The sequence below is a fragment of the Camellia sinensis genome, chromosome 1, assembly GCF_055761805.1.
Source record: "Camellia sinensis isolate YWXY chromosome 1, ASM5576180v1, whole genome shotgun sequence".
Lineage (NCBI taxonomy): Eukaryota > Viridiplantae > Streptophyta > Magnoliopsida > Ericales > Theaceae > Camellia > Camellia sinensis.
In genome coordinates, this window is record NC_138961.1 from 41,060,861 (window position 1) to 41,086,233 (window position 25,373).

At 37.4% G+C, this 25,373-nt stretch overlaps 3 protein-coding genes across 3 annotated transcripts; all 3 read right to left on the reverse strand.

Annotated features, from left to right (window-relative positions):
• Positions 1–2,085: 2,085 nt before the first annotated feature.
• LOC114274790 (putative LRR receptor-like serine/threonine-protein kinase At3g47570) lies at positions 2,086–20,673 on the reverse strand. Its single transcript, XM_082873193.1, has 6 exons — positions 20,565–20,673; positions 20,359–20,479; positions 4,822–5,147; positions 3,548–3,840; positions 2,848–3,499; positions 2,086–2,464 (listed from the first exon to the last, which is right to left on the reverse strand). The coding sequence occupies exons 1-6, from the start codon at positions 20,671–20,673 to the stop codon at positions 2,271–2,273; spliced, it is 1,695 nt and encodes a 564-aa protein (XP_082729319.1). The 3' UTR covers positions 2,086–2,270.
• Positions 20,674–22,331: 1,658 nt separating this feature from the next.
• On the reverse strand, positions 22,332–22,793 carry LOC145792570 (uncharacterized). The gene has a single exon (XM_082873310.1). It carries the CDS (start codon positions 22,791–22,793, stop codon positions 22,332–22,334), a length of 462 nt encoding a protein of 153 aa, XP_082729436.1.
• A 405-nt stretch (positions 22,794–23,198) lies between these two features.
• On the reverse strand, positions 23,199–23,930 carry LOC114293276 (uncharacterized). Its single transcript, XM_028237312.2, has one exon. It carries the CDS (start codon positions 23,928–23,930, stop codon positions 23,199–23,201), a length of 732 nt encoding a protein of 243 aa, XP_028093113.2.
• Positions 23,931–25,373: the final 1,443 nt, after the last annotated feature.

The following is a 25,373-nucleotide window of genomic DNA, read 5'->3' on the forward strand; positions in this document are numbered from 1 at the left end:
CCCCGTTATCGTCCAATTATCTATGCATTGTCCTGTTAACAAGGACAAACCATGGAGGATCAAAACAAATGTTAAGAGGATCACTACACTATTTTATAAACCATTATAAATGCCGAACAATTATTGTTTGAAGGTTAATTTTTTCTATAAAAAACTGATGGAACAGTACAACAAATGGCAGTTTTGGCGACTAAATTTTTACTCGCCAAAAGTCCATTTTTAGTAGCTGAAAATTTTTACTGACTAAAATTTTTAGTCGCCAAAAATTTATACCAATTTTGGAGTACAATTTGCTGCATCAAGACTGCCAAAATACTTCCGATAGATATGTTGATGACATTAACAACATCATTGTTCAGCTGCAAAATCAAACCAGCAACAGATGTCAGCAGCAGTGAATTAAAATCCGAAACAGAACAACAGCAGAGAGAGAGAGAGAGAGAGTTAAGTTGCTAAACAACAATCTTCCCAGTGTTATACCAGGCCACATGGCATAAAGAACTAACTTCACTTCTCACACATACTAAAAAAAGATGGATACCCGGTAAAAAATAAAGAATTGAAAAGATAATTTGTGTTGGTCACCTACCCATCGGAATCCTTCTTTTCTCTTGGAGGGAAGCATCTATCACACTTTCACCAAGATTAGGAATCTGGGAAGCTACAACACAAATCACAGCCTCGGGTCCATTTATCTATTTTCCAATTATTTTTTCAAGAAAAGGAAAAATACATATTTGGTCAGATATCTTTGAGGTAGAACACTATTTAGGCCTCAAAAGTCTAAGAAAATGTCCCCCACTGACTCCAATCAATAAACAAGCAGAAATACCAGACTTTTCACATTATCTCACATAACAGCCAAAACAAACAAATAATAAAAAATCAAATTGAACAAAAAAAGGCATAGCAGAAACAAAGAAGAAACCAATCAAGTGATAAAAAATAATACAAATTGCAGAGACTAGAAAAAAAAAAAGGACTACTATTAGCATTTACCTAATTTCTTTGGACCCCACTTCTTTGAACCCCTGACCACTTAATTGAGTCCCACCCATTTTCTCTTTGAACCTCCACCTTAATCCCACAATACCCCTCTTTTTGAACCCCCAATTCATCTTCTGATAATCTTTTCCTACCGCTGGCAACCTTTCACCGTCAGTTGGTGACCTACCTTCCAGCAACCTCTCCATTGCAAACCCCAAAGCCCATTATCGTCATCTCTTTCATCTGCACTCTCTCTCTCTCTCTCTCTCTCTCTCTCTCTCTCTTTATATATATATATATATATATATCAATTACAGTAGAGAAGAGGATGAAAAAAATCTCTCCTTCGACGACCTTGGCTTCGTCGTCTGCGGTCCCCTTAGTCGCCTCACCGTCGACTCATTCTAGATTGGTTCAGGGGGTTAACATAATTCATGAAGTTCAAACACATAAAATAATCACATTGAATCTTTTAGAATACCCACACAAGGGCATGGTGGCCAATATTTTTAGAGTAATGCTATTCAAACAAAAATTAATATAGAATGATATAACAAGTTTTAATCTAGATTAGTTCCTGGTGCTAACATAATTCATTCAGCACATAATGGCATTATTGATTATTTAAATCACCGTTAATCAAATTTAGTATTTTAGAATACCCACAGAAGGGCATGGTTGCCAATATTTTTAGAGTAATACTATACAAAGAAAAAAATGTAATTAATTTACTACAAAAAGACATGACAACTGTTGATTTTATTAATTTAAAGAAAAAATTCAATCAAAATGGATTAGATTTTAAAAAATGTCACTGTCATACTATTCTGGTTAATAGTCATGAATTCTATTTGACTGGAAGAGGCCAAACTAATTTGAAATCTCACAATAGAAGGCATGCCATGCTTGCTCCCACCGTTGTCCAATTTTCTTTGCGGCTTCCTGTTAACAAGGACAAATCATGGAGGATCAAAGCCAATGCGATAAAACGATAGGTGTAATTCTATAGAAGAAAGAAGTTAAAAATATTGAGCAAGACCGTTTCACTTTCATACCTTGTAGAAAGTTCATCTTGAAGGACTTTGTTCTTGACCAAATGATGTTCATGAAGGATATTACTTATGCTCATTCGACCTTGCGGTGACTCTGTAGAGCATGCCACTCCTATATGGACCATGGAAATTAGACATTCCACCATTTTGTCACCATTGTTCACTTGAATTGATTCCCAAGTACTGGAAGCAACAGCAGTAGCTGCTGTTGTTGCTCCTGCCTCTTCTTCATCATTGTCTAGGAGCTCCGGGTCTACAATCTCCTATCACACGGTTAGGAAAGGCCATCCTAGAAAAGCTATGAAGATTAAGGCCTTCCTCAAACATGCTATCAGTGGGTCTCTTCCCTGTTATTATATCCAATAATAGGATCCCATAACTGTAGACATCTCCATAAGTGGACATCTCAGTTCCAAGACCATACTCTGCCATTAAAGCAATTCACATTGAAAACCCCTAACAATTTGTTTTGCCTAAAAACAAAAATGTTATAAAAGAAAAAAAGGAACAATCAAATCTGGTATATGAGAATGTCAAAATAATAATATGAAAGCAGTGCATTATACATATTCCCAGTATTAGCAATGGAAAGCATAGCCATTTATTAATTCTATGACTAACAGTTGACTAGCTATGGACTAGGTCTTAAGGTAACCATGCAAAATTCCCCATCTTGAGAAGTAGATAGATCAGTACCCATTTAACATTCCTTCAATGATAGTTAACTTATATTTTGTTTGAAGCTTTAAATTTTCATCCTAGAATAGGCATATGTCAAAGTAAAAGAAGGGTAAAGAGAATTTGTTACCAGGAGGTACATATCCAATGGATCCCCTTATTTCAATTGAACTACTTTGATTAGGAATGGTAAGCTCTGGGCAAAATCTAGCTAGACCAAAATCTCCAACACGGGCAACCATGTCATGATCAATAAGGATATTACTTGGCTTCAAATCACAATGAATGATCGGTGTATGGCATTGGTGATGAAGATAATCAAGTGCATAAGCCACATCTATGGCAATGTTTATTCTTTCTAGAAGGTTGAGTCTCCGGTGCTCATTTTGCCCATTATTAGTTTTTGGACTTGAATGTAGCCATCCCTCTAGACTCCCATTAGGCATGAACTCATAAACTAGAGCTTTAAACTCATTTCCTTGAAAATCAACACTAGAACAAGAAGTTATGATCCTGACCAGGTTTCGGTGTCGAATATTTCTCAAAGTTTCGCACTCTGCCATGAAACTCTTTGCAGCTCCATGGTTTTGAAGGTTAAGTACTTTGACAGCAGCGACAAATTCCCCATCTTGATCAAGAATCCCTTTATATACAAAGCCAAAACTACCAAAACCAATCAGATTCGCGGAAGAGAAACCATCTGTTGCTTTGAAGAGTTTTTCATAAGAGATTGTCAAGAACAATTCTTTCAATACTGGAATTGTATTATGAGTTGTTCTTTTCTTCTTGAAGCAATAAATTATATAGAGAGACACTAGGGTTCCTCATACAAGTACAAAAGCTACTGTAATTGGTAATATATGTGAAAGAGACATCTTATGCTTTGATTTTTGGGTGATGCAGTTGGGTAGTTGTAATTCAGAAATACCACCACAAAGTCTGTAATTTCCAATAATTGATATTGCACTCGCATTTGTGAAAACTCCTTTCATTGGTACCTCACCCTCAAAATCATTGAATGAAAAATTGAGTTTTTGTAGGGCAAATTTTTCTAAGAATGTTGGAATTTTGCCAGGAAAGTTGTTATGAGAAAGATCAAAGTTTGCAATCCCTCTCAAAGTTTCTAATGAAAGAGGAATAGATCATTGGTAGAAATTTTCATGCAAGTATAGGTTTTCAAGGCTAGTACAACTGCCAAGACTGCTAGGAATTTCATCAAACAACCCATTTTCAAAAATATCCAATTCCATTAAATTTTTGAGGTTTCCAGCGCCAGCAAACAAGGAACCAAACAAACGGTTCTGAGCTAGATTTAATGAAATTGATAAAGATGAGATTCTCAAGAGTTCTCCAGGAATGGTGCCACTCAAGTTATTTTGAAATAAGTGCAGCAACAACAAATTTTGGCAGTTACCAAGACTTGAGGGTGTGGTCCCCTCTATTCTGTTGCCCGCCAAGTAAAGTTCAGTCAACAATGACAACTTTCAAATGGAACTTGGAATTTTTCCCAAGAGCTTGTTATAGTCAAAACTCAACCTTTGGAACTTCTGAAGATTACCAATGCTAGGGGGAATTTCGCCAGTGATATGGTTGTTGTCCATACCTAACAAAGCCAAGTTGACAAGATTACCTATTGTTGAAGGAATAGTTCCATAGATTTGGTTTCATCAAGCCTTAAAAAAAAAAAGAAAAAGAGATGGCCTGACAAATAGCCCACAGAATCTGGTAATAATACCCCTCTGAATTGATTTTTCTCCATACTCAACTTTTCCAAATTGCTACAATTGACCAAAGAACCAAGAAAGGCTAGTTCATCAAGTTCCTCGCTTCTAAAATGGTTATCTGATATAGTTATATCTCCCTGAGATTTTGTAGGCTTCCAAAATCATTTGTTATTTTCCCATTGAAGTTGTTTTCTTCCACATCAAAACTTACTAGTTCTAAAGAATTGGATATTGAAAGTGGAACATGTCTAGTAAATTGGTTACCATATAGCTGGAGGATTTGAAGATGGGGGACTACCGTGAAGTTGGTTATCAGGGACAAAAAAAAAAAAAAAAAATAGTTAGCAAGGAGAGGTTATAAATGGAAGAAGGGATCATACCAGAGAGTTGAGTGACATCCAATCCAAGGAAACTTAGTTTTTTCATTTGTCCCAAGGTATCTGGAATACTTCCACCAAAAGGATTATAAGCCACAGTAATTCTTACGAGAGAAGTAAGATTCCCAATGAACGGAGGAATACCTCTTGTCAAATTGTTCAAGTGAATTCCTAGGTATATGGGCTTTGATAATGAAGTAAGCTCTTCGGGGAATTTTCCTACTAGATTGTTGGAACCTACACCAAGGTATGTGATGTTTGAGCAGCGAGAAAGGTTGGCTGGAATTTCTCCTTCAAAATTGTTTGTGCTCAGGTTAGTTTTTGGCAACCTGAACAGATTTACAATTTTAGTAGGGATTTCACCCCGAAAAGTGCCGTTATTGAGCCTCAACTTGTGAAGGGAGCTGAGATTCCCAATGTGAGGAGACAAGGAACCAACTAGATCTCTAGATTATAAGTCTATAATGGTGACTCTCTTGTGCCGGTGACCGCATCTAACACATTTCCACTCACAGAAATGGTACGAATTGTTCCATGAGTTCATAACCCCATGAGGGTCTTGTGTTATGTTTGTTTTGAAGGCGAGCAATGCAAGGCGATCAGTCTCATTCCCAACAAAGGTATTCGTGGAGGTGGTAGTGACTATGAGATATATGCCACTCCACAAGTAACATAATTGTAACAGCCCAAAACCCATCCTTGAAGTTGAAGGCGGAAATGCCATTTTTTCTTTCGTTTTTTCTTCTTTGTGGCAATGAAAAGTTAGCTTTTAGTTTGTTTTGTTACAATTAAATAACCTACAAATTCTAACTTGTCCGCATTGAAAGAGGTAGGTTTTTTTTTTTTTTTTTTCTTTTTTTTTTAACAGTAATAAGGATGCTCTGTGGTGTCGTCATTGCATCCGCAAGGCTTGGCCCTAGGATAGTCAGTTGTTGGTCAGATTTAACCCAAATACATAGAAAGGAATCCAATACCGAGGCACCAATGGAATTCAGCCACACGCCACAAAAGAGCCCAGAATCGATCAAAACAATGCAAAATCTCAAAGAGAGCCAACTCAAAATCAACCATTTTTCACACCCTCAAAATTCAAACATGGATCATTCCTGTAGAGAGAATTGCATTCTCCACTTAGCCATGAACCCCGGTGGTATTGAATGGGGTAGTTGATCAACTTGTTTTTGATAACTTTATTGTTTGTCCACATTTCACAAGTCTCTTTTATTAAATGAGCTATTGACATTGACAAAGAAAATGGAACAAGAAAAGTCATGTAATGATGTTTAAAATGATAACAATAATAATTATTAGATGTTCTTGGAGTATCATTTGACATTATTTATCTTTGATTTTTTAACTACCTAAAAAAGGTGAGTTAGTATGTCTTATCTATGGAATTTTCAATTACATTTAGAGTGCCACGCAGTAATGCCACATGATTCTAAGACAATTGAATAATAATTACCTTGAAAAAATGAAAAGTCACATGACAATAATAAAGGGCGCAAATTCCTTACTCAGAAATTATTCTGTCTTACGGAGCATTTCCACATCATTTAGTCAGACAAATCAACATTGTCAACACAGGATAACTTCATAGAATTTTATCAAATGATTGAAATAATCAAAAGAATCAATAACGAATAATTTCACAGAATTTATAAAATGACCAAAATAATCAAGAGGAGTACAAATAAGAAGTAATCACAATGAAACTCTTTACAAAGTGATTTAAAAGAAAGCATATTGTATAACACATAGTTACCTCAAATCAATTCTTCTGTCACCAACACTTTAATCATCTGATGTTTCACCATAGATCTCCAAATGTAGCAGATTAAAATTTTAATGCACAAGGTATACAAGGTTTGGCAAAATCTATAACTTTCCTCTGAATAAAATTAATTACTCTCATTCTAAACACTCTCAAATTAAACTCAAAGTTATATTACAAACGGAGAAGAAAGAGAACAAATTGAGAGAGATGAAACGGACAAAGAGAGGGAGAGAGAATGACGAAGCATAAAAGGGATGAAAGAATAAACTTTCGTCAATTTATAATGAAGAAAACTTGGGGGCAAGGAAAAGAAAAAATAAAATAAAATAAAAAGGACATGCAAATGAAGGAGGAGAAACATGGCACGGTATGGCATGTGTTGCCTATTAATCAAAGATCAATAGGTATGGGAAAGGATGGGGGTGGTTGGCCATTTTTTTTTTTTGGTGTGTGTGTATGTTTTTCTTAGTAAGGAAGAAATATAGTAAATAGGATAGAAAATTTATTTTAAAAAGAGATGAACTAAATATTATTAATGATGAGATGAAAATAAAATAGATAAAATAAATATAAGGGAGTAAACTAGATTATCATCTAAAAATCACACCACCAAGTTATTATAAATCACTAATACCTCTTACGAAATATTAATACCTCAAAAATATGAGATTTAACAAAACATCTTCCTAATCTCATATACGAGCATCTACTAATCATTGTGTGCCTAGCGAATGTTAGGCCTTAGAAAATGCCTAGTGAATGTTAGTACTTATTCCAAAATGCCTAACCTTATCAGGGCTTATTCCAATAATGTCTATGCTTCTAGGTCTTATTCTAAGAATGTGTAGTGCTCCCAAAAATATTGGCATCCGATATATCTAGATTAGCTCATAGACATAATCTAAATCCCATTACTTTTCATTATTGCATACAAGAACATTGAATAATATGGACATTTCAATAGTCAATATTCATACTAAATCTCCATTTTTCCATTAACGATATCCAACATGAGATTTCACAAAAGAGAGACCACATGCATTAATACATTCATCAACCCTAAGATATAAATTTATAGCATGTGACAATAACAAGGTAAAGCAACAATATACAAATTAATGCCTTAATGGTTACAAGTTCCAAGGCTTTGCCCGGTTATAACAAAGTGGTTTTCAAACTCATACATAGATAGCCCTTGGCTTGCAAAACAAAACAAAACGAAACAAATAAATAACTGAGCTTTGTGCTCCAAAAAGATCCTCCACGCCTTCACTTCGGCGAAAGCACACCAAAATCGCCTGAAAAATGGTTTCCACTAAGGAATGAGCATAAAGCTTAGCAGAGATAATTTAAATAAAGTGTACACAATTTAACAATATCATGAGATGCAATGCATATGAGATACCAATGCCAAAATCATAGGTTTTCTCATTTTGAAATTCTCATGCCATATACTTGTTCAAAAACATAACCAATTCAATCATCTATTTGATAGAACAAGAGGCGGTAAGTACGACACTGGTAATCCCTAGGCTGGTGTATGTAAGTATGTATAACTAACACTACCAATCTCCCCTTTACCGGTTCCAAATCGAAAGGCACGTGGTACCTACTCAGTGCGTGTTTTCGGTCTTTCTTCCTGGACACTTAGGCTAACTAAAACAATACCAATCTACACCCCTCATCTGGACTTACCAAATGTATTACCCTATAACTCAACACATTTCAAATATTCCCAATGAATCAATTTGAAAAAGAAATCGATTTCTCAAATCCAATGAGAGGATTAAATCATGAGATTATGCAATATTCAATGTCATGCATGAATTTGCAAATATTTCAATTTACCTGTTTCACATGCAATTTCTACAATATTCAATGTAACCCTCCACGGTTGCCCAAATAATTATCTCTATACAAAATATAAATTTTAAGAGACAAATATAACTCATAATCTCGTATTTTCAATAATTTCAACATATGAGTAACAATCACACGTTCAATCTCCTCTTTCCTAACTCAATCAAGAATCATAATATTCTTCCAATTTTTTTTTTTTATTTTATTTTATCAATTCTTCCTTTTTATTCAAACTCAAGAATTCACCAAGAATCTTATAATGTCAAAAACAACATATGTTTCTTTCAACTTTTCTTAATACCTCAACATGATAAATATTTTCATCTTTTTCAAGAGTTCAATATTTTTAAATTAAATAATTTCCAAAAGGAACCTCAATGGTTTCCAATATTCCCAACAACATTATCATCAATCTCATCTCTTTAAACATCCACTTTCAAATTCTCATTTGTTCAAATAAACATATGTTTTTAACACTTATAAGCTTTTCACAAACTTAGTTCAAAATCTAAATCTTAACATTTTAAATTTCTAGGATTTTATTAAAATTTGAGGATTTCTCATTTGAAAAAAATACGTTCCTCAGAATCAATAAGTCCTACAAAAATCACACTCAACTAATAAGAGATTTTCAAAAAATGTTGAGAACTTCCCCCTTTTTATATATTTAATATACCATTAATAAAATTCTAATCTTTTCAAACATTACACTATCAAAATAACACATAATAAAGTTAAAACACATACACGATGTTTAGAAAATCCCTACCTCAAAAGCTAGAAAAAGAAACAAGCAAAAACTCCAATTTTTGACTTTGCAAGATTTTGATCTCCATTGGCCAAAATGTTGCTCTTGCCAAGCTCTTCACTTTGGCCTCAACGACTAGGGTCTAAAACCTAATAAATTTTGGTGGATCAAAGATCTTACATGATAATTTTAAAAAAACTAATAATAATAAAAAAAATCTAAGAGAGAACTGAGAGAGAGAGAGAGAGAGAGAGAGGAGCACTGCCTATAGCGATCCCGATTTCCCTTTTCTTTAACTGTTGTATCCGGACTTAGGTTCCGTGGAGTTGGTTGTTGTATATGTCTTGTTTACATCCTTTACTCCTTGCATTCGAGTCTTGGGTTGTATTGGGCGAGTTTGAAACAGGTTGGTTGAACTTAGAAACCAAGAGTAGTTGCCCAGATTTTGACCATCACGCTCGAGCGGGTATTTCAACGCTCGAACGGGCCCTTCGTTGTTGTTTGTCCACTCGAGCGGGGTTTTCGACGCTCGAGCGTAGTTTTCCATCTTCCAGTATCTCCTCTGCAGTGTTGTATGCTCGAGCGGGAGTTTCAACGCTCGAGCGGGAAGTTGTGTGTGACGCTCGAGCGGGAGGGTTGACGCTCGAGCGGAGATCTGGTTCTGTAAAAGTTATAGGGGTGTGTATCCGCCGCTCGAGCGGGATTGCTAACGCTCGAGCGGGAGTTTGTGAGTGACGCTCGAGCGGGGAGTTTGACGCTCGAGCGGGGCGACTGGGTTAAAGCTCCGTGTTTTGGCTTTTCAAATCACTTTTTCCATTCTCTTTCTCTCTCTTACTTTCCAAAAAGTCGTTTTGAGAGCTCCTCTCTCTAGAAACTCCCTTCTCTCTAGGGTTTAATCTAGTTAGAGTGTTTTCCTCTCCTTCGGCCTTTGTAAAAGTTGTGTTGATCGTCGAGGGCGTCGTTTTGATCCGAGAATCTTGGCTTTTGGAGCACTTTGGTTTTGGTCTCTTCTCCATCCGAGCTCTAACTTCGAGGTAGGGATAACCTACTCCTTACTATGGGTTTTGTCTTTAAATTTTAGTAGTTTGAGATGTTGGAGTTGGTTTGGTAATTTTGTGAAAGTTTGGGACTTTTGTGCAAATTTACAAAGTTGGGGTTTTAACTATATAAAAGTCTAGATGCATGTTTGGCATGGAAAAGTGGAATTAATGTCAAAACATTAATGAAAGTGGAACCTAAGGGTTGAATGTGAATTATGGAAAATACCCTAATTACATCGATTAATTAATTTGTAAAATTAATTGTGAGAAATGAGGAATTGAATTAGAAATGTTGAGATTGGGAATGTATGAGATTGAAGGGTGTAGTTGGATTTTTTATCGCTCACCTAGTTGAAAATGTTGATTTTATATCCATTTGTTGTATTTATTTTCTGTATAGAAATAACTGCTTTGGGCTATCGGTGGAGGATAGTCTTGATTGTTGTAGACAATGCATGATGATTAGGCAAACTAAAACTAATCACCGGAATGTGTCATTGAGTATGACGGTTGAATGAATACATTAAATGTTATGTATTGGTTGATGATGTGTATAATTATTGTTTATATACATTGTGTTGTGTTGGAGGAGATAGGGGATGTACTCCACGGTTTAGGGGATGATAGGGGATGGACCTCTAAACCGGATGTTGTTTGGGAGAAGATAGGGGATGGACTCCATAGATAGAGCTCATATGCTTATCTAGTGATGTGTTGACATGGCTCATATGCTTGTCTTGGGAAGTGTGATAGTGCTCTTATGCATATCTATGGAAGTGATGATATAGCTTGTATGCTTATCTGTTGGTGTGTGATATAGCTAGTATGCTTATCTGTTATAAAATGGGAAAGTGCTTAATATGAGTTACCATCTCATGTGAGTTGTTTGGCCAGGTTCTAAGCCAGGGTTATAAATTGAGAATTTAAAGGAATTGGAAAATGGATTGTAACATGGACTTGTATGTCATGAAACTGTAAAGTGTAATAAGAGAAAGTATTAGTGTTGGCCATCTATCAAACTGCTAATCTTTTAGTCATTGTTCATATTTGGTTTAGTGTATTTCTACTGGGCTGTGGCTCACCCTATATGGGAACATCATTTCAGGTACAGGTAGCATGCCACCTCCAAGGACATAGCTTGGGAGGCTTGAGGCTGACGGACTTTTTGTTGTCTTTTCCCTTTTGATGTATTACATGTAAATTCAAGCCAAGGGCTTAATGTGTAAATGAGTTAGTACTCTTTTGTTGTACCCAAGTGTTAACTTGGAAAGCTGTAAGCCTTTAGGGCATTTGCTTTTGTCGTTAACATGTAATACTTTATGTAATGAAGCTCTGATGAATAGAAGAATTGTGGAACTTTTATTTATCAATGCATGTCTATATTGATGGGTTTAACGTTATTATTTTGAGGGCGTTACACTGCCGCTCAAGAACAAATAAAGAAAAGGGAGAGAAGTCAAAAGAAGAGGAGGAGGGGGGCAAGGGAGGGGAGGGTGCAGCACCCTCGCATGGGTCTACCCCTTTCCAAACATTTAATTAATTAATTTTTATCTTCTTTTAATTCACATCTTTATATATATATATATATATATATAATGAAAAGTACATTATAATTACATTATAAAATTTTATAACATAATTTATAAAATATTATAATTTTTCTCACCACAAAATATACTTTGTTTATACACCATAAATATTTGTAACTCTCTCAAGATGATAAAATAAATAATAATAATAATAACAACAACAACAACAACAACAACAACAACAACAACAATAATACATGGTTACAAACGAGTCGTGATTCAAACAATTTAGTCCAAAATGAATGAAATTTAATAATCTAAAATAAATCTTCGATTAAGATTAAAGCATAAAATAATTTAGATAAATTCAAGATGATCCCCACCATTAACATAGTCAAATATGAACTAAAACAATATAATTTGGGTTAGTTAAATGAAATTCCAAAAATCAAATTTATATCCACATTCAATAATCAACTCAAGAATAATCAAAACTAAAACACATTACAAAGCGGGCCTAACAAAATCGAAATTGTAACACTCCGAAAATATAACAATAAAACCATCTCACAACAATTACCCATTTACAATACATTTAGAATGGAATGAGATCTCTCTTTACATTCATATGAGTCTATGGTTACAAAAGATGACACATATGCAACTATACATTCATAAGTCCTAACCCTAAATCTATAGCATATGTCATAAGCAAGTGATATGAAATAAAAGTTACACAGATATAGTAATGTCCTATTAGCTACAACATTACAAGACGGGGCATGGTTGTAACAAAAGTGAGTTTAAACTCAATACACATACAGACCTCAGGTTGTACAGAATAATTACAACAGTGACAAAATAGAAGCTCTTGGCTCCAAGTCTTCCCAAACTATTGCCTTGGCGAAGGCATATCATCAGCACCTGAAAATGATTTTCCATATAGGGTGAGCCAAAGCCTAGTAAAGATACTCTAACACAGTGTATAAGTCTTAACAGAGCTATAAGATGAATGCATATGCAATACTCATTCCAAAACATTTTATATCTTTTTCCCAAACCATGCAATGCCTAGTTGGCAGTGAAGACGACACTAGGAATCCCTAGGACGTGTCTACAAGTAGGCTACAAGCACTACCCATTTGTTAGTTTTACCGGTATTAACCGAAAAGCTCGACACCTAACCGCATAGGTTTCTGAACTTTCACCAAGGACACCAGGCCAACATAGTACCACAACTACACTTCTACCCAAATTCATCAAGGTATTCACCCATTTTTCTCAAAACTGTATACATTTTCGATGAGTAATTGTGTCACAATGCTCAATGCAAATGGATGGGAAAATAATTTCAATTCACCTATTCTTCATGCAATTTCTACAATAATCATAGTTATCCTCCACCGATAGCCCAAAACAGATATCTCTAAATAGAGAATTAATTTTCAACACAGATATACTTTCCAATATTCTCAAATAGAAGTGATAATTCATATCCAACTCCACCATCATCATCATCATCAATGTTCCAATACCATAAAACCAACATCGATTTCCATTTTCTCTTTACAAAAATCAAATCCTCACAATTTAGGGCAAAACCCCCTTTTCTTTAAAATAAATTTCCATTGATAAAATCCATGATCTATCACAACCCAACTATTTTTACAAAGCCACAATCATTTACAATAACCCATTTTGAAACCCCTCTTTTAATTTCGAAGCCAAAACCCTAGGTTTTATCCAAAAATCTCCAAATCACTAACTTAATTAGAAAAGCAAATAACTTAAGTTAAAAATCATAAAAAGAGTCAATGCAATCCTTACCTCAAGGAAGAAGACTCAAAGGAAAGATGGGTAAAGCTTGACGGAGCTGAAAACACGAACTTCTCCGATTAGAACGAAACCCTCGATGTGCTCTCTCTTTTTATCCAAGGAACTAGGGTGTAGAAATTGATGGATCTAGGTGTATTTGGGTCAAATGTTCAAGAACTAGAGAGAGAGAGAGAGTGTGTGTGTAGATCTGAAGTTTTGAAATGTTTAGAGAGAGAGAGAGGTATGCAAAAGTGACTCAAAAAGGTGACTTTACGGACTGATATACACGCAGACCGCTCGAGTAGAGGAATGGTCGCTCGGGCGACCAGACAGAATAAGTGAAACCGCTCGAGCGAACAAAGTACTGCTTGAGCGAAGAACACCACCCTCCCAGTACTTTTGCAAGCCTACAAAAGTACTGAGAGTTCCAAAAGACCGCTCGAGTTAAGAATGCCATACTTTCAGTAGTTTTATAGACCTGCAAAACTACTAGAAGTCCTCAAAGTTCGTTTGAGCGTAAGAAAGTTTGCTCAAGCGAACAAGCAAAACTCCCAAGACACTCTAATAGCCAAATTCAACTAAGAATAAAGTGGAAGAAGGCATGAACAACAAACAAGACAAGAAAGGAAGGATCCAAAACAATAAACAGGTCGGGTTTAAACCAGAGCCGCTATAGAAATCGAGAAGTAATATAATTTGTTTTCACTAATTTAAATAGAAGGATGCACGACACCACAACTATAATAATAATAACTACACAATCAAATGATTTGGAAATTCATACCAACCAAATCCAATAATAACCGAGCCCTCAAACATAATGAGGAGATTACTAAACAAGTACCCCCCCCCCAAAAAAAATTAATTAATTAAATTGAATTTGATTTGACTCATTATAGAATGCCTAGCATTGTTAGGTCTTATTCCGAGAAAAATGCATAATCTCATTAGGATTTTTACCATGGGGAATCGCAATTGATCTTGCTCCTGAGATCCACAGGGGACTTACATATAGGTCCTAATAAGTGGACTTATTGTCCAATAGGTCCTATGATAATTAATGGCATTTTTCATCAACCACTATTACAAAACATCACTAATTATTAATTTTTAGCAACAGTTTGAATTTTTTTTTTTTTCCACAAAAAATGTCACTAATTATAAGTTCTAGAGACAATTCAAAAAAATCATCACAAAAAAACCTCAAATTTTGAACTTTCAGCGACTGATTGAAAATTGTCACAGAAAAATGTCACTAATTGTAAGTTTTCACGACAATTTATATAAACTGTGACAAAAAAGTTAGTAATTGTCAATTTTTAGCGACGTGTAAAAAATAATTGCAAATAATTATTTTTAATGACGATTTTACGATGATTTATTTTGAAGAGAACTTGATGGGAATTAAGGTCAACTATTTTGTTAGGTCCCTTAGTTTTGTCAATTCTGCGAACAAACATATTTTATCGAGTTGTAAGTTTCCTAGTAATTTGCCTTGATCGCTCGAGCTAAGAAACTTTGCTCCTACTAGTTTTCTTTGTCTACAAAAATACTAGGAAGGAATTTTGTGCGCTTGAGTGAATCTCTTGGTGGCTCAAGCAAAGGCACTTAAGGAATACACGCATATTAGTCTCATCGCTTGAGCGAGAGATCCTACGCTCGAGTGACCTGTAGACACCCCATTTTTGACCGTCCTCAAGACTTGGATGTCATCATTTGAACACTCGATGATCATCCATGCTCGTGTTCGTTTTGAGTTCTCGAAGGTCTCGGCTGCGTGCTTTGCCTTAGGATCTCTCAACTTGTCTGTTTTGTGCTTGGTTGTGGACCAAGGACTTGTGGTTTTGCTTCTGAGGGAAGAGGGTGGCTTGTTTGCCATCCCCTCAACCCACCGGCCAAGGCTTGAAGCCATCGGCCTTGTTTTCTTGCCATCGGCCAAAAGTGTTGGCCAATCGGCACTTTTTTTGGTCAGCCGGCCATTATTTTGGTCGATCGGCCATATTTTCTGGCTGAGGCCTTTTCTTTGCCTTTTTCAGGCATTGTGCATGCCAGCTGTGCCAGCTGGTGAGCACAGACCCTCCCCCTCCATACACGTGTATGGAGGGATTTGAACTAAAGCTTAGCTTCTCTAAGAAGCTTTGAACTTGATTTCCTATAAGAGGGGAGCCTCCCCTCCCTAACCAGAGGTTGAGAAAAATAGATATAAAGTTCATATATCCCTCTATCTCTATATATATATATATATCTCTCTATATATATATTTGTGTGTGTGTGTTTGTGACCTAAAGTGTATTTTGTTCATACTTTTGCACTATAGCACCTTGTAGAACACCTTCCTTTGGTTGCTGAGGCACTAGGAAGTTGGTTTTAGAGTTCTTGGACTGGTTTTGATCCAAGGGAGTGGCTGGAGTTGTGTTCTTCAAGGTGTTCTTCAAGGGTGAGCAACTAACCTTTTGTTTCCCCATTTTGGTTTAAGCTTTTAGACCTATTTGCATATAGTTTTAAGCTTAACTATAAACTAAAAAAAGTTCTGATTTTGTATGCTTTAGATGATTGTTTAAGGTCACTTTTTGGTTGGGGGTTGTCTCCCCCCTCTTAGGCCTTGTTTGGCCTTGTTTTGAGCCGTCTCTTTTGGCCTTTGTTCTTGTCTTTGCATGACCTTTCTACCACTGAAATCTAGAGGATTTTTAGTGGTGGAAAGGTGGTTTTAGTGTCTTGTATAGGAGGGGGACACCCCTCTCTCCTTGTGTCTCATTTGCTTGTGTTAATGCCTTGTAATGGTAGCATGTTTTCTTAGCATGTTTTGGCTTCATTTCAGAAAGTATTTGGTGTCATTTGGTCATGATATACCTCTGTTCTAGGTTGGTTTAATGGCTTCTTACATGCACCATATACTTGTCGTGTAATCCTCTCTATTGCCTTAGCATGCTTTGTGCTGTAAGCTATGGTTTTAGCATGATTTTGACTCGACCCAAAGGAACTTTTGTTCATATTTCAGCATGTTAAAGCTCTGATTCATGTTGTTTTGGTCATGCATGCATTACTTTGTATAGCTGCCATACATTTTAGCTTGTTAGCTTTGAGGGTCCAAGTCATTAGCATGCACTACTTGGACCTTTTTCCATGATTTGGCATCATCTCATATGTTATTTCAGTCCATGTTTCATGCTCATACACTTGTATTTGCCATCCTTTCAAAGCTTTGAAGAGTTGGTGTCTTATGCCTTAAGGTTGGGTCATTGTGCATGCCTCCATGATTAGGTCTTTGGGATGCCATCTAAGTGGGTTTTTGGGCCTATTTTGACATGCCATATCTCTGTTTTTCGTTGGTTAAGTCATGCCATGTTTGGTTATAATGGGTGTAGTGTAATCCCCTTTGTTGGCCTTACTTGCATCTTGCCTTCGGTCCTTCATTTTGGCTTGTTTTAGCTTTGGCCCTTGCATGTTTTAGACTCCCTTTAGCATGACCTAGGACTGTTTTGGTTGTCCTTGGCTCTTCGAAGCTTGTTTCATATGCCCTTAGTACAAGCTCCTTGGTTAGCTTTAAGCTTTGAGCTTTCTTGCATGTCATACTTGCTTTGATTGGTTGATTTGGCATCACTCCTCACATCATTTCAGAGCAGGTAGTATTGTCATACATCCTTGCTTGTCACTCTTTAGGTGTGCTTAAGAGTTGCATCTTTATGCTCTAGTGTCACGCCCCTAACCCGCCCCTAGAAGTTTGGGCATGACCTATGCAAAAATGGACACTCAACCTGATATATAATATAGGGGCCTGAACGGAAGCATTGACATCATGACACTATATAAGAAAGTATGACATCCATTGAGCTCGTATTACCATGCCAGGATCATAGACACTGCATAAGACGAATAGAGCTAAGGAGATACACATTTGAGCTTGTTATATACATATGCATATACAGATCCAGCCCCAAGGTTGGGCGCATAACAAAAATATTGTGTACATTTTATCCTAAGCCAATAACTAGAGTACAAGCCACAGTCTAGCAAAACACCACAAAAATATACGGCTTCGACCAAGTGCCTGGCTATACTTAGGCTGACAAAAGTGTGACGGTGTCAGGACTAGGACCGACCTCTAGGTTGATTACCTACAGAAACAGACATAACATAGAGTGAGCCAGGCTTAGTGAACAATAATACATAAATGATTCGATGCTCAATTTAAATTACAATACATTTCAAAGCGTAAGTGAATGCAGAAATCATGTGGTTAATCTGATTCTGTACAATTTTTCAGAACAATCTTGTCGGTTCACAACCTTGTCGGTTCACAACCTTGTCGGTTCACAACCTTGTCGGTTCACAACTTCACAGATTGGCCCTTGGCCTGATGGGTTCACAGATTCACAAATTGGCCCTTGGCCTCAAAGATTCATAGCTTCACAAATTGGCCTTCGGCCTCATAGATTCATAACTTCACAAATTCTTTCGATGGTTCCATAATGTCACACTTATTCCCAAGTAGCATATATGTTAACATAATTTCTTGCGAAGAACATAACGTCAATAATAATAATTATTAACGTGATTAAAGATACAACGATAGTACTATTACTACTGTGTTGCGGTGGGGCACTAGTTCCTCCCAAATCGTGTCCTACAAATACACAAAGATACAAATTAATTTCCCTTTTTCTTGTTAAATCATCTCTTGACTCGTTTTACTTCGACTGAATTAACGAACATCAAAACAACATCAATTACAGATTTTGACAACATTAGAGGATCTAGCACGTAAAACGGAGCGACCCGTGTTTTCCAGCTTGGGCCGCACTGTGAGCCCCGCACGTGCGGCAAGGACCCCGTGCGTGCAGCAGTGATGCCCGCACGTGCTTTTTAGACAGTAGCTGAATGCCTAAAATTCCTCATTCGCCGCACTTACGGCCATGACTCCCACACGTGTGACTGGGGTTCTCGCACATGCAGCCATGACCCCCGCACGTGCGGCGATTCTGCTCAAAACAGTCCAAAAATTCCTTCAAAATTCCATGTTTTTGTTGGTATGTTTAGAGCCTCAAACCTAACAATAAATTGCGAGTATAAGGTCCCAAATTCATGTGAATAGGGATCATAATACATACATCAATTGAGTATAAGTTAGATCATTCATCTTAAGTTCATCAACACACTCACTCTCATGAGATTTCTACATATAGACACATATACACAAAGCCTTGCCACATAATTAAATTCAAGCAAGTCAATTGAAGGAATAGAGTGTAGCTTCTCATAAATACTAGAAATTGAGTCATAACATTCAAAAGTAAGGTTATCTTGCCAATTCCTTCTTACACACACATAGCATCACAATCCAACCCTTAAGTGACATGATTATGAGAATATCTCACACAAATTAGGAAAAGAAGAGTTGTAGGAATCAATTAAGATAAACATCTACATACCTTAAGCTTTCCCAACCTTCTTGATGCTCTTCTCCTACTACCTTTCAACTCTTCTCTCCCCTAATCTTTCTCTTAGGAGCTATTTTTCAATTGAAGCTTCTAAGTCAATGTTGGGCATAACTATATATATATATATATATATATATATATATGAGGTGAGTAAAACAAAAATCAGCCAGTTTAATCATCCCAAATCAAATTTCTACGAACGTGCTTATTGTTACATTAAAACTATGTCGATTCCAAATATAAAATCAGTTTCGGATTACCAAGCCTCTAAGGCCCTCAATTTCTGATTTAATATTCTAATTGTGACAGATACTTTCCTTACCAAACAGATAGAGGTTCAATTCATAAGATATATGAGCTTAAACTTACTTTCTCAGGAAGTTTCACCTTAAGCATTTTGAAAGCACAGAATAAGAGACTAAAAATATGTCAGAATCACATACGAGGGTCGGGTTATTACACTCTCCCCCCCCTTAGATAAGTTTGGTCACACAAACTTGCTTTACCTCAAAATGGAAACAGATGCGGATATTGGTGTTGCATTTCCTCTTCTTTTTACCAAGTAGCCTCGGTTCCGTAATGTTCTTGCCATTCTACTTTTACCATTGGAATTTCTCGATTGCGTAACTGCTTGACTTGTCGATCCAAAATTCGAAGTGGTTTTTCTTCATAGCTTAGCTTATCATCCAACACAATTTGGTGGTAATTTATGACATGAGATGGATCTGAAAGGTATGCCCGAAGCATAGAGACATGGAACACGTTGTGTACTTGGCTCATACTCGGTGGGAGGGCCGCTCGGTAAGCTACCGGGCCCACTCTTTCCAGAATTTGAAAGGGACCAACATACTGGGGTGTTAACTTACCCCTTTTTCCAAATCTCGGATGTCCTTTCATTGGGGTGACTTTTACGAATACATGACTATTCACTTCAAATTCTCAATCTCTTCGTTGGTTATCCGCATAAGTCTTCTGTCTACTTTAGGCAATTTTCAGTCTTTCCCGAATAATCTTAACCTTTTAAGTTGTCAACTGCACAATTTCAGGCCCTAGCAATGATCTATCCCCAACTTCGGCCCAACACACGGGGAAACGACACAGTCTTCCATATAGAGCTTCATAAGGTGCCATCTCAATACTCGAATGGTAACTATTGTTGTATGCAAACTTTACCAATGGTAGATGGGTTTCCCAACTTTTTTGAAAATCTAGCACACACATTCGAAGCATATCTTCTAGAGTTTGTATTGTTCTCTCGGATTGACCGTCAGTCTGCAGGTGAAAAGCTATGCTGAACTTTAATTCTGTACCCATTGCTTCCTGTAGACTCTACCAGAATCTCGAAACAAACTTTGGATTCCTATCTGACACAATTGAGACCGGAACACCATGAAGCCTGACAATTTCATTCACATAAATTACTGCAAGTTTATCTGCATTATACTGAGTCTTCACTGGAAGGAAGTGAGCAGAATTAGTTAACCGGTCTACAATGACCCATATAGAATTCATACCTCGAGGAGTCCGTGGTAACCCCACAACAAAATCCATGGTCAAATGCTCCTACTTCCATTTCGGGATTGGAAGGGGTTACAGCAGTCCTGCTAGTCTCTGATGTTCTGCCTTCACTTGCTGACACTGTAGACATTTAGAAACGAATTCTGCGATCTCTTTTTTCATACCTGGCCACCAAAAGTTTTGTTTTAAATCCCGGTACATTTTGGTACTTCCCAGATGCATCGAAAACCTTGAGGCATGTGCTTCTTCCATTAGTTTCTATTTAAGTTCCAACATATTAGGGACACATATTCTGTTTTGAAACTTGAGCACTGAATCCACTAAACTGAACCCCGATTTTGGTTTTGTCTTCAACTCATCACATACTTTCTGTAGTGTTTCATCTTCCATTTGACGTAGTTTGATCTCTTCAAGTAAGGTTGGTTGAGCTATCATCGCTACTATTACGACTTCCTGTCAACGTATCACAAAATCCACATCCATTTTATCTAATTCAATCACCAACTCCTCTTGCTTCGTAAATAGATTTGCCAAATCTCCCATATTTTTCTGACTAAGCGCATCTGCAACTGTGTTGGCTTTATCAGGATGGTAATGAATCTGTAAATCATAGTCTTTAATCAGCTCTAACCAGCGCCGTTGTTGTATATTCAACTCTTTCTGAGTAAAAAGGTACTTGAGACTTTTGTGATCAGTATAAACTTCGCAAGTAGTGCCATACAGATAATGCCGCCATATCTTCAAAGCAAAAACTACAGCTGCTAGCTCAAGGTTGTGTGTGGGATAATTCTTTTCATGGGGTTTCAACTGTCGAGAGACAAAAGCGATAACTCTTCCATTTTGCATAAGTATATAACCAAGCCCTTTATGCGAAGCATCACTGTAGATTACAAACCCTTCGGTACCGGATGGTAAGGCCAGAACTAGTGCTGTAGTCAACTTTGTTTTCAACTCCTGGAAGGCAAATTCCCACTCTTCTGACCATTCAAATGCAACTCCCTTTTGAGTCAATTGTGTAAGCGGCAAAACGATTTTGGAAAAATCTTGAACAAACCGCCTGTAATAACCGGCTAATCCCATAAAATTGCGTACCTCAGTCACGTTGGTAGGAGTTGGCCAATTCACGATCGCCTCAATTTTGTGTGGATCTATAGAGACTTCATCCTTTGTTATTACATGCCCCAGAAATGCTACCACATGTAGCCAGAATTCACATTTCTTTAGTTTTACGTGTAGCTTCTTTTCTCGAAGTGTTTGAAGGATTAGATGAAGATGATTCTCATGAGCCTCTGCACTCTTTGAGTATATAAGGATATCATCGATAAAGACTACCACATACTCGTCCAGATAAGGCTTAAAAACACGATTCATTAGATCCATAAATGCTGCCGGTGCGTTAGTAACTCCAAAGGGCATAACCAGAAATTCATAATGACCGTACCGGGTTCGAAAAGCTGTCTTCTCCACATCATCAACTTTGACCTTCAATTGATGATATTCGGACCGTAGATCAATTTTAGAAAAGACCTGTGCCCCTTGTAACTGGTCAAATAAATCGTCGATCCGTGGTAAGGGGTACTTGTTCTTGATTGTTACCTTGTTGAGTTCCCTATAATCAATACATAGCCGAAGTGTCCTGTCCTTCTTTTTCACAAATAAAACTGGCGCACCGCAAGGAGGTACACTCAGACGGATGAATCCCTTATCAAGCAAATCCTGTAACTGAATCTTTAATTCTTTCATTTCAACTGGCGACATCCTATACGGAGTCTTAGAAATAGATTGAGTTCACGGCGCCACTTCAATTATAAACTCAATTTCACGGTCTATCAGCTGCCCTGGATATTCTTCAGGAAAAACATCCAGAAATTCACGGACCACTGGAATCACGTCAATATCCCCATTCATCACTTGCCCCTCCAAAACACTACATAAATACCTCTGACACCCTTTCTGAATTAATTTACAAGCCTTTGCTGCGAAAATCAAACAAGGTGGAGAAGTCACTTCCTGTCCCTGAACAATAGACTCCGATTGTCCCAGAGAGTGGAAACTGATTTGCTTAGTCAAGCAGTTTATAGTTGCACCATAATCACTCAGCCAATCCATTCCTAGAATAACATCAAAATAGGTCATGTCGAGAGGTAACAGATTAGCATACACCCGAATATCCCCAAGTTGGAGTTCACAAGCTAAGTATACAGAAGCACAGATCATAGAGTCTCCTAAAGGTGAAGACACACACAACATATAAGACAAGTTTTCTTCAGTTTTATCTAGATTAGGAGCAAATAGTTTCGACACAAAAGAGTGGGTGGAGCCAGAATCAAACAATACATGAGCAAAATGACTGTGAACAATAAATGTACCTGACACCACTGTTGCCGCATTTTGTACATCTCCCGGAACCAATGCGAACACCCTGCCTTGCCTCGCAGTATCTTTATTGTTAGTAGGTTTAGCAGCTGTCTTAGTGTTGGGGGTTGGTGTAGACCCCGCAGAACTTGTAGCAGTCCTATTGCCCTTTTGTTGAGTCTATTGCGGGCAATCCCTTACCCGATGACCCGTTTTGCCACACTTAAAACAAGCTCCAGTCTTCCAGTGGCAAGTCCCACGATGCTGCCTTCCACAGTCTAAACACACAGGAGTGGAGTTTTAAGCAGGGGTGGTGGTGCTGGAAGTCCCTGAATTATGCTTCTTATTTGGTGGAGTAACTGATCCCTTTGACCATTGATTGTTCTGCCTTTTCCCTTTCCACTCGGAAATTCGATTCTGAGCAGCAAGGTTTCCTTCTGCTATAACAGCCCTTTCTAACACATCGACATAGGTAGGTAGCTTTAACATATTGACTCGGTCTAGGATAGTACCCCGTAATCCCCCTTCAAATTTCCATGCCTTCTTATAATCCGTATCCACCATATGAGGCGCAAACCGAGCTAGTTTTACAAATTGAGCTTCATATTCTGCAACAATCTTACTTCCTTGTCGAAGAGTTTCAAATTCAGTCACCTTTTTATCTCGTATACTTTGGGGAAAGTACTTATCATAGAACAGCTCCAAAAATCTATCCCATGTTAAGCGTTGATGCACAGTTCTCGTAAGCATCCACCATCTTTTCGCCTCGTCTTCAAGAGTGAAGGCGACAAGTTGCACTTTCTGGACTTCAGTACAAGGAAATACTTCGAAAAGTTTCTCTATTCCTAGCACCCATGCTTTAGCTTTCATCGGTTCTATTCCTCCCTTGAATGACGGTGATTTCATCTTTTTAAACTCCTTTGTGAGTGTAATGGTTCGGTCCTCAGCATGAAAATCTTGTACTACAGGTGGAGGTACCGGTGGCGGTGGCGGTTGTGGTTGTTGCTGTTGCTGCCGTAAGGTCTCCACCATTTCCATAATCATTCTTTCCATTCGGTCCAACTACGCCGAAGTAGCATCTTCCGAATCTTCTGTCCTTGTTCTCACCATAACCTACATAACATTCAATTATATACAATAACCATAGTTCAAATTATTACCATAGAGTACATTAAACGTTGCCATCGATCTTTTCATACGTTTTCAAGATGTCGTACATGATGCTTACTCTTGTCTAGACATCCTAAAGCTCAATGGATTCGTGTGTGAGATAACAACTCGTGCTCTGATACCACTTGTCACACCCATAACCCACCCCTAGAAGTTTGGGCATGACCTATGCAGAAATGGACACTCAACCTGATATATAATATAGGGGCCTGAACGGAAGCATTGACATCATGATACTATATAAGAAAGTATGACATCCATTGAGCTCTTATTCCCATGCCAGGATCACAGACACTGCATAAGACGAATGGAGCTAAGGAGATACACATTTGAGCTAGTTATATACATATGCATATACAGATCCTGCCCCAAGGTTGGGCGTATAATAAAAATATTATGTACATTTTATCCTAAGCCAATAACTAGAGTACAAGCCACAGTCTAGCAAAACACCACAAAAATATACAGCTTCGACCAAGTGCTTGGCTATGCTTAGGCTGACAAAAGTGTGACGGTGTCAGCACTAGGACCGACCTCCAGGTTGATTACCTACAGAAACAAACATAACATAGAGTGAGCCAGGCTCAGTGAACAATAGTACATAAATGATTTGATGCTCAATTTAAATTATAATACATTTCAAAGCGTAAGTGAATGTAGAAATCATGTGGTTAATCTGATTCTGTACAGTTTTTCAGGACAACCTTGTCGGTTCACAACTTCACAGATTGGCCCTTGGCTTGATGGGTTCACAGATTCACAAATTGGCCCTTGGCCTCACAGATTCATAGCTTCACAAATTGGCCCTTGGCCTCATAGATTCATAACTTCACAAATTCTTTCGATGGTTCCATAATGTCACACTTATTCCCAAGTAGCATACATGTTAACATAATTTCTTGCGAAGAACAAAACGTCAATAGCAATAATTATTAACGTGATTAAAGATACATCGATAGTACTATTACTCACTGTGTTGCGGCGGGGCACTAGTTCCTCCCAAAGCGTGACCTACACATACACAAAGATACAAATTAATTTCCCTTTTTCTTGTTAAATCATCTCTTGACTCGTTTTACTTCGACTGAATTAACGAACATCAAAACAACATCTATTGCAGATTTTGACAACATTAGAGGATCTAGCACGTAAAACGGAGCAACCCGTGTTTTCTAGCTTGGGCCGCACGTGCGGCTGTGAGCCCTGCACGTGCGGCAGTGATGCCCGTACGTGCTTTTTAGACAGTAGCTGAATGCCCAAAATTCCTCATTCCCCGCACGTGTGGCCATGACTCCCGTACGTGTG